This window comes from Vigna unguiculata, chromosome 5 (assembly GCF_004118075.2).
Source record: "Vigna unguiculata cultivar IT97K-499-35 chromosome 5, ASM411807v1, whole genome shotgun sequence".
Classification (NCBI taxonomy): Eukaryota; Viridiplantae; Streptophyta; class Magnoliopsida; order Fabales; family Fabaceae; genus Vigna; species Vigna unguiculata.
In genome coordinates this window covers 44151584-44161687 of record NC_040283.1, presented here as the reverse complement: position 1 = coordinate 44161687, position 10104 = coordinate 44151584, and the positions used below count along the sequence as shown (strand labels likewise).

Genomic DNA, 10104 nt, shown 5'->3' with positions numbered 1-10104 from the left:
TTAGTTATTGAATATGAAATATATTTTTATACATTTTTAGGTACCTATATAGTAAGACAACATATTGCTATTGTACTTTAGCTATAATTTTCGTTGCTATTGTTTATTATCTTTGAGTAAGTAAACTAATTGAAATTATTTCGATAAAAAATTAATATAAATTATTATGGAAAAGTAAAAAAGTTTTTATTTTGCTAATTACAAAAAAATTTATTTTGCTCATTACAAATATGAGCTAGCTCGAGAGGTGGACTGAACTAGAAAAATAAATCCAATATTAAACTGTGGGACAGACCAATCTGGTCCATATTTTGTGATCCATAATACGGGGTGAGCCAAAACGGGTCGACACACAAAAATAAATAAATATAATAATAATATTATTATTAAACATGTACACATAATTATATTAAAATATAATAAATTTGTTATATTCATGATATAACTTAATTTTAAAGTGAATGATAGTTGCATACATTATTTGTAACAGGAAGAAAATATAAATATAAGTTTAGAAGATATGATTGTGAAGATACGAATGTTAAGTGTAATACCTTTCTTTATATTATAAAAAAAAGTTATAATATAGATGAAAAAATTGCACATATCAATTAATTTTAATGCGTATTACATTTGCACATTCGCATTTAGTGACCTTCGAAAAGTAGGTGATAATAGTAATCTGGTTTAAAAATAATAAATAGAAGTTTAAATTGGTTTTTATATTATTTTATAGTCAAAATACAGTAATTATTTTCTAAAACGTTGTAACGCATAAAACAAAAACAATGCTATAGACAGTGACTTAATTAATTCAAACAATTAAACGTAAAAGTTTCAGATTTTTCAGCATAGTCTATGCTCCTATAAATGACAGGTAGATAGGTTTTCAATTTCCACGATAATTTAACATTTAATTCGAAGAGCAGTATACTTTAATTTGAATGGTAGAATGCACGGCGACGTAACGTTGATCCATATTTTTTCAGTTGAAATTCAAATTGCGTTACGGAGAGTGGATCGCGTGGCCATATATATTATATTATACTATATAGATGGCCATGACATATACATAACATGATGCTGATACATGCCATGCATGGGATTTGAAGTACTGCATAGGTTTAAAATAATAAATCAAATAAAAAAAAATGTAGCAAGCATTATGAAGCGTGGGATAGGTTTGTGTGTGTGGCAATTCCGTAGTTCTATGGTTTGTACTTTAGCGCAAGCGATTATTTTGGGGTCATTCTTTCTCTCTCTGCCTCTCTCTTTTCTCTCTTCTATCGATCTTCACGGCGTGGTTGCTTTTCGATCTCTCTCCCACAAAATTAGGGTTAAGACCTAGATCCGACCACCTTCATGTTTTGGAAGCTTGCATCTCTCTCTGCTTCCTCCCCCGTAAGTTTCCACCTTAATCGCGCCAATTCTTCCGCATTTAAACTAAGTTTCAATTATTCTCTCTCTCCCTCCATAATTTAAGCCTCACTTAGTTTCGTTTCACCATTCCAATGTCATCTTTTTACCATTACTTTATCTTTCTAATTACAAATTAACTAATCCGTATTTCACTATGCTACTGATTAATTCCACTTTCCGGATCGACCTTCGCTGTTCTCCCTTTCAGCTCTTTTTAATTTATTACATACAACAGCTTGTAGCTTGTCTTTTACTTTATTTTTTCAGTCTACTATTTGTTTATTGAATCTACTTCAGTGGTTCACTTTATTAGGAGGATCTCAATCAGAGACAGTTGATTTGTTTTACCATGCGAATTAATATATCTATTTTTTTTTTCAGGAATTAGTTCTTGGTATTTTTTATTTCAGCTGCGAGTTTTTAATTTGAAATCTGTCTGCTGTAGGATGTTATTATGTGCATGTTAATCAATGGAAAACACTCGAGGTTTAGTTAAAGCAAACACAAATTAGTGTGAATTTGTGAAAAAGAGGCCACGTGATTCTTCGAAAAAAATTTCCCTTATCTTTTTGATAGATTAGTATTCAAAGTGTCTATCAGTTTATGGCAACTTGCTTTACTGTTGAGACTGCAGTGCTTTTTTCACAATTCCGTATAACGATGCCATGCTTGATGGCTGAAAGTTTTAAGAGGACAACTGAATTGACAATTAAAGTCTTTAAGTAGCTTAAAACATGCATACTCAGTTTCTGGCTCTCTATGTGCCTATTTGTTGCTGTCGAAGTTCATTCTTATGTTGATTGTGTTACGCAGGTGGAGGCAATATTAGACAAGGATAATTTCACTTTGGAAGAGCTTCTGGACGAAGAGGAAGTGATCCAAGAATGCAAGGCCTTAAACAGTCGTCTTATCAACTTGTATGTGTCTGTTAATTTGAGTCCATTCAATATTTTCATTCTCCAGACAAGCAATCTGAGTTTCATGCATACACACACACATGTATATATATGTATGTATGTATGTATATATATGTGTATATATATATATATATATATATATATATATATATATATATATATATGTAGTTGTGTTGTCCAATTTCTATTTTTGGTGAATATACATAAAGCACAGGCTGGACAAGCAATTTGCATGTCGTTTCTACAAAATATAATTAATAATTTGCTACTTTTTCCCATTTTAGTTTGAGAGATCAGACCCAGGTTGAGCAATTGTTACGGTACATTATTGAAGAACCACCTGAAGATGCTGAAAATAAACGAGCCTTCAAGTATGCAGCTATTATTGAAAATTTGTTGCAAAATAACTTCTTTAATGTTTCAACTTCCTTGAAACCATCTCTGTTTGTATGTTTGTGATTTAGGTTTCCATTCATTGCCTGCGAGATTTTTACATGTGAAATTGATGTCATTTTGAAGACCTTGGTTGATGACGAAGAGGTCTACACTTCATCTTGTTTGTGAACTTATTTTTAGCTAAAGTCATATCCCTTTACTGATTTCCCCTTCGTATTATTGTAATTTCAGCTGATGAACTTATTATTCTCCTTTTTGGAGCCTAATCGCTCACATAGTGCCTTGTTAGCTGGCTACTTTAGTAAGGTATATATTAAGATAAATTTGAAGTTTTGTTTGCATGACCTTTTTGTCAATGTGGCCTATCTGACTGCATGATACTGATTTCTATGCCATTTTACAGGTTGTTGTTTGCCTAATGATTCGAAAGACAGTTCCGCTGATGAATTATGTTCAAGTAAGTAAAACATTGTGCTTTTTCAGTACAGTTGTAGTTTGCTTATTCAATTTTATGGAGGAAAAAAAGCTTGAGTGATTTTAAATTTAATCCCTTTTATCTCTGGAACCTTTATATTAAACAGTTTCTAGTCTATTCAATAGTTTGGTGTGCATGTTGCATACTATAGTCTCCTTGTGAAATCATTCATTCTTGATTCAACATAATTTCTACAGGCCCATCAGAATGTTTTTCGTCAACTGGTTGATTTGATAGGAATTACATCCATTATGGAGGTAAATTTTTACCACTTGTATTTATGACAGTTCTGAGATCTTGCTAATGTGCTAGAATGGATTCTGAGGTAAGTTCCTTTGACAGGTTTTGGTTCGATTAGTAGGTGCTGATGACCATGTGTATCACAATTTTATAGATGTGATGCAATGGTTGGCTGAGAGCAACTTGCTTGAGATGATTATTGATAAATTGAGTCCATCTGTAAGTAAAACATCTATCCAGATTTATGTTCCCTTAGCTAGCTTTTACTTGTTTGCTGTGTGAGGCTTATGCATTTAGCTTTATGCCTTTTCAGACCATTAAATGAGATTGAATGTAGCTACATACATTCTTTGATTTTTGGGGATTTTCTAATCCACAAGCCTGACACTGATCACTCTAATGATTGCTAGTAGTGGTGTTGTATTTGCTCCCAAAGTTTGTTTTCTGGCACATAGAAGATGTAATTAATGAAAAGTTCAATTTAGTATTCAATTTTTGTTTTGATGTTTGAATTTGTAGGCTTTTTATTACCTTATTTTTTGTTGCAAATTATCTGACAACTTTTTTCTTTGCTATTTAAACCAGTGTCCTCCCGAAGTTCATGCCAACGCGGCTGAAACACTGTGCACAATAACCAGAAATCCCTCATCTACTCTAGCAATTAAACTTTCAAGCCCAAGGTTTGTATTGCATGGGTTTATGATATTTTGCTCTAATATTTGAATGATATAATTATCATATATATATTTTTTGATGTTTTGGTCTTTTCCTCTAATATGTAATTCTGAATAATTATTGTATAAATTTTATACTCGCAGTTATGTTGAAAAACTATTGGATCACGCACTGGAAGATTCACAGTCAAAGTCTAGCCTTGTGAATTCACTTTCAGTGTGTGTTTCTTTGTTGGATCCCAAACGATCTGCTATATCATCTCCTCTTTTTCATTCCTTTCGAAGTCAACACATGTATGAGCCACCAATTCCTGTAAACCCAGACACTATTGGTGCAATGCTACCTAAACTCGGTAAGTCCAATTTGTTGTGTTTTTAAATGTGTTATTGTTATCATCTATGATGCATGGATATAATACATGTATCGGATACAACACACATTTGATATGTCAATACATTTATTTTAAAAATAATAGGATACGATACGTGATATATGTAAATATACAACAAATGTTAAAAACATGATAAATATATAATTGCTATTGTGTGAATCCTAATTAAAATTAAATGTATTGAACATTGTCAAACTAAAAAATTATATATTATTGCCATTATAAAAGTATCATTGTTTTATAGATTATATACTTCTTTGATAAGTATCGGTAATGTATCGGATACAATTACATGTTGGATATAGATACATGACATTGATTGAAGTATCGGCGCATCATAGGTTATCATCATGGATTTGGCTTAGTTGTATTATTATTCTGAATGTTGTGTAACTAAACAATATGATGCATCTAGTTTTTAAAAAAAGTTAGAGGTTTTTTAATTTTGAAGTTACATCATGGATTTAGTTCAGTTGTATTGTTATTCTGAATGTTGTGTAACATAAAAAGGTTAGAGGTTTTTTAATTTGGAATTTAGTTTTGTAACTGTTTTCTTTATTGAAGCTTTACAGAATGTTGTCTCTATGTTTTGTTTGGTACAAACAAATTGGTCAAATTTTTATATTTTTGTCTGCAGGTGAATTGCTTATGCTTCTGAATGTATCATCTGATGAAAAAGTCCTGCCTACAACATATGGAGAACTGAGACCTCCACTTGGGAAGCATCGATTGAAGGTTAGTTTTTATTACTCAACCAATTAGAGGGGAGTCGCTTTTACCCATACCTAGGGTGCATTGTCCAACATTTGTTAGCTGCTGATTTTATCATAAATGCATTCAAATTTGTTTAGTATAACAAGAAAGTACTGAATGGTTGGTAATGTACCTTGATGAAAATATAGGTAATCCCTTAACTAGGTTTGTGGTCTAGCCAGTCAATGTTGAATTGTTGTACCAAAAACCATCTTTGCTGTCTATTTCAAAGCTTTTTATCCAAATGTTCTATTCTTATGCAAGGTATTTCTAATATGAATTTTGAATATGTTTAATTTTCTGATCTTTCGCTATTTATTTCAGATTGTTGAGTTCATTGCCGTCCTTCTAAAAACCGGAAATGAAGTGGCAGAAAAAGACATGGTCAATTCAGGAACTATTCAACGAGTCATTGACCTTTTCTTTGAGTAAGCAACTATTAATTTTGTTTTATGTAGTGCATGTTCAGTTTTGCATCAGATCAGTCAATGTGGATCCATGATCCACATCCAAGCTGAAGCTACTTTGAATAGCTTCCATTTTACACATCTGAAACGTGGATCCAATGCTCTAAGAGCCACATCAAACATGCACGTAGATATTAGAGAAGCCTTTCAATTTTTTAAATTTGTGGATGTAGCATTATTGCTTATCTTTATTGCCAACCTTTTTTTAACTAGTGTGAGCATGCCTTGGTAATACAGGTATCCATATAATAACTCATTACACCATCATGTAGAAAGTATCATATTATCATGTTTGGAGAGTAAAGCTGATGCCATTGTTGATCATCTTCTTCGGGAGTGTAACTTAATTGAAAGATTTCTCCAAGCAGATAAACATTCTATTCTATCTGCTGACAAAAGTATGGTAAGTGGATGCTTAAATGCTTTGAATTGATATATCGGATGATTTCATTTTCTTCAATTTTTGATATAACCTATATGAAGTGCATAATCAATCATCTCTACATTGCTGTCATGTCTATTAGAACAGCCTTAGAAAATTGTTTTATTTTGCAGCCAACTGTACTTGCTGCTGGAAAACAGGCGCCACGGGCAGGGAACATAGGGCATATTACTCGTATTGTTAACAAACTTGTTCACCTGGCACATAGTCGAAGCCTCATACTAACATGTCTTCAGGTTAGCTGTGAATATCATATTTATAGCATAAGGAAAGCCTCATCGTTTCTATAGTAACCTTTTGCTGTTTATATAAATCTGAAGCTTTGTAATTGCTTTTGTTGACAAATGTGCTTAGAGGTTATAACTTTGCTCCAAGGCTTTTCTAAAAGATGCTTTTGGAGTCTGATAAAACACCAATTAATGAAATCAGTAAAATATAATATGAAAACTGAAATCACAGCAATGCACATGCTCTCCCATAGACAAAAGTCTCTTACAGAAAGTATTCTTAGTTCTCAAATTACAATTAACTTCACATTTCCTAATTACAAATCTTGAACAGGATATATACACTTAATACATGACTGCTAGCAGATATTTTCCACCCATAACTGCTAACATAAAATAATGGTTGACATCTGTTGGAAGTCTCACATTGACTAAAAATAATGTCAATTTACACTATATAAGTGGGCACAAACCTCACTTTACAAACTGATTTTGTAAGGTTGAGTTAGGTCTAAAATTCACTTTTCAACTTAGTATTAGAGCCATAAATTAGAGCTTATCCTAACAAAGTTTGTTGTGTCTATTGTTCCACCTGGCATCGAACAACCATTAATGTTTAGTCTCACGTTCGAGATGTATATGCCTCAATGTAAAAGGGTGTATTGGAAGTTTCACATTGACTAGAGATAAAATGAATTTGCATTGTATAAATGGGTGCAAGCCTCACCTTACAAGCCGATTTTGTAAGGTTGAGTTGGATTTAAAGTTCACTTTTTAACATCTTTATGCAATTTTATTGTGATAACAAAATAGCTATGGACATATTTTATAACAAGTCCTCAATTCAATTATAGTCTTCATAGAGGTCTTGTGGTTGCAACCCATATCCCTTTAGGACTTCAAACAGTGGGCATTTTCATAAGAGGATCTTCCTTGGGCAAATTCCAAAAATTTGTAGGCAAGTTAGGAATGAAAATATTCTTATTATTTAATTTATTAGGAGAAAACATATTTAGAATTTTCCTATTCAATAACATTTCTTTATTTTCTTATTTTACAGAGTTTGGTTGTTCCAAATAGAGGTGATGAGAATAATGTGTAATGGATACCAATAAAATAATTCTTTATTTCCTTAGGAATTTCAAGTCATGCCATGTTTTCTTTTCGTGTCTATTTGATGTTATTTTTTTGTCTATCTGTTTTTGTGTGAAATCACAAACAAGCTAACTTGTAATTATATAGATTATTCTTTCATCTGAGATCTTGGAGCTGAACTCATGTTGAAGTTATTATGCTTTGATAAAATTTTCTTGAAATATTTTAACCTGATATGTTTAATGTCTGCAGGAAAATAGTGAGTGGAATGAGTGGCAAACATCAGTTCTTCAGGAGCGTAACGTGGTTGAGAATGTTCACCGTTGGGCTTGTGGGTAAGCTTTTAATTAAATCTAAATGCTTAGCAGGGGTTGATTTGGGAGATTCAGCAGCTCCCATTATAAAGCTTGTTGTGGGTTTGATCTGGTTATTGCAATATAATTTACAAGGGAACTAAACCATACCCTTACTTTCAGTCTTGTGACCAAAGGGGAGGTTATTTTGGGTAGTAAGGTTTAGAGGGCTTGATTTCAGGATACTGTTAAACAAGCAGAGGATCTAAGCGTTGTTTTGTAAATTATTATTATTAACTATCTATCGTCTTTTGTTTGTGTAATATGTTTACTTTGTTGTGTTGTGGGTCTTTCTTATTTTAACTTGTCACTTTATTTGTCTTTTTTTTTTCCTTTGTACAGACGTCCCACTGCTTTGCAAGATAGGATGAGGGATAGTGATGACGATGACCTTCATGACAGGGACTATGATGTTGCAGCTTTAGCAAATAATTTGAGCCAGGCTTTTAGATATAAAATTTATGGAAATGAGGATAATGAGGAGGTTTGTAGTAGGGACGTCTCCCCCTGTACGATTTTTGGGTTGCATCCTGCACCTTGAATTCTGGATTAATGTCTTGATTGGTTTGGTTGCAGGAACGTGGCAACGTTGATAGAGAGGATGAGGTAGTATTGCTGTTTATCCTTGGTTACCATTATAATTTAATTTGATCGATTGTGTGGATCTTGAGAATCGGTCTGGCTCTTATATTGCTGAGTGATATATTATTAACTAATTTGATAGCAACTTTATCGGTTGTATGATCTGTGCAGGATGTCTACTTTGATGATGACTCTGCTCAGGTAGTCATATCATCCCTCAGACTCAGTGATGATCAAGGGAGGTGAGTGAATTTATCACCACTAGAAATAGATTGTGCTTTCAATTGCTTATAGATCTTTCTCTACTTAGGAATTCCTTCACTTTCACTCATCCTCATTCTGTTTTGGGCTGTTATTGATTAAAAAATTTCATATCCCGTGATAGAAATAGAATATGCTTTCATTTCTTTAACCCCTGAACATATTTTGGGTTTCTTAAGCTATTTTCCCATCACATGCAAAAGTTATTGTGAAAGAAGTAGATAGCAGAATGACCTAAGTGGTTAATTCCCACTGTATGTTTTTGCTTTCACGTAGAATATAGAAAACTAAGAAAATATTCAAAACCAATATAAAAAGTTATTTTAATTTTGTTTCTTGCAGTCTTTTCACAAACTCCAACTGGTTTGCATTCCAAGATGACAGAATTGGTGATGCAACTGAGGGCACAACATCGTCTGAGATGATGGATGAGATAAACATGAATGGTGCTGCAAATGGTGGTAACAGTAGTGATGATGAGGTAGTGGTTGGAGAGGATGAAGAATTGGCTGAAAGCACAAATAATCTCAATGGTACATCTAACTCGAGCACAAACTTAAATGGGGTAACTGGTAGTGATTCCATGAATGGGGACGCCTTGAACTTCGAAAGCAAAAAGGCAAGTGCTTCAAATGATATGGGGTTCTTCAGGTTTGAGTCATCGGACAATGAAGAGTTGTTTGGGGACAGGCCTTTCCCAGAGTGGGTGGGATGGGGTGAGCCTTTAGATGTGCAAGATTCTGGCTCAAGCACGAATCCATTTGTGGACCATGATGATTCTTCTGGTAACAACCTTTCTACCAAACCTCAAATAGGTAACCTAAATCCTAGTCCTCCAAATGGGGACTCTGTTCCTTCAAACAGGTCACCAACCCCTAAAGATTCAATTGATGGGAGTGTTGACTCGAGTCAAAGATCAATAGCAGTACCATCACTCTTCGAAGAAGATGTTGAATTTGTAGGTGTAGAATTAGAGGGCACCGAGAAGGCTATGGAACAGGCTTTGAAAGAAGGGATAGTTGGAGAGGCAGGACCATTGAAAAGAAACATGGTTTCTAAAGTGCCAGAAAAAGAAAGTTCTGATGAGGGTGGTCCTGGAATAAAGGAATTCAATGATGCAAATTACTGGAGGGTTGACCAGGAAGTTGCTGTTCTGGAGTGACATGGACATGATGGTAAATCTTGTTTGTATCAAAAGTTAGACCGACACCAGTGGACCCTATTCTTGGTTCGCAGGAGCGAATTCAGCAAATTAATGTACAGTATATTTTTGTTTCAATTATGCCCTATTTCTGTTCACGTTTATTAGAGATTAAGCTTGTTTGTTATTCTAAGTTTTGCCTCTTCCTGTAAGTGATTTATGGGCTTTCCCACATTTATCGAATTTATTCTGCTCTTCGTTTTGGGCTCA

The 10104-nt window shown here is 33.5% G+C and overlaps 1 protein-coding gene across 1 annotated transcript; it reads left to right on the top strand.

Moving 5' to 3' along the window:
* The first annotated feature begins 1166 nt into the window (after window positions 1-1166).
* Window positions 1167-10104, top strand: LOC114184983 (serine/threonine-protein phosphatase 6 regulatory subunit 3-B-like). Its single transcript, XM_028072433.1, has 19 exons — window positions 1167-1401; window positions 2233-2336; window positions 2621-2707; window positions 2801-2876; window positions 2964-3038; window positions 3136-3189; window positions 3405-3464; window positions 3550-3666; window positions 4033-4127; window positions 4266-4474; window positions 5151-5248; window positions 5591-5694; window positions 5971-6136; window positions 6289-6411; window positions 7750-7832; window positions 8193-8334; window positions 8427-8456; window positions 8604-8674; window positions 9036-10104. The coding sequence occupies exons 1-19, from the start codon at window positions 1363-1365 to the stop codon at window positions 9853-9855; spliced, it is 2553 nt and encodes an 850-aa protein (XP_027928234.1). The 5' UTR covers window positions 1167-1362; the 3' UTR covers window positions 9856-10104.

What these genes read in the sequence shown, in the direction of transcription:
- LOC114184983 (XM_028072433.1), top strand. Translation starts at nt 1,363, where the DNA reads ATGTTTTGGAAGCTTGCATCTCTCTCTGCTTCCTCCCCC. An exon ending in AACAGTCGTCTTATCAACTT is followed by an intron (nt 2,337 to 2,620) that starts GTATGTGTCTGT and finishes TTCCCATTTTAG; the next exon opens with TTTGAGAGATCAGACCCAGG. An exon ending in TATCTGCTGACAAAAGTATG is followed by an intron (nt 6,137 to 6,288) that starts GTAAGTGGATGC and finishes TTTATTTTGCAG; the next exon opens with CCAACTGTACTTGCTGCTGG.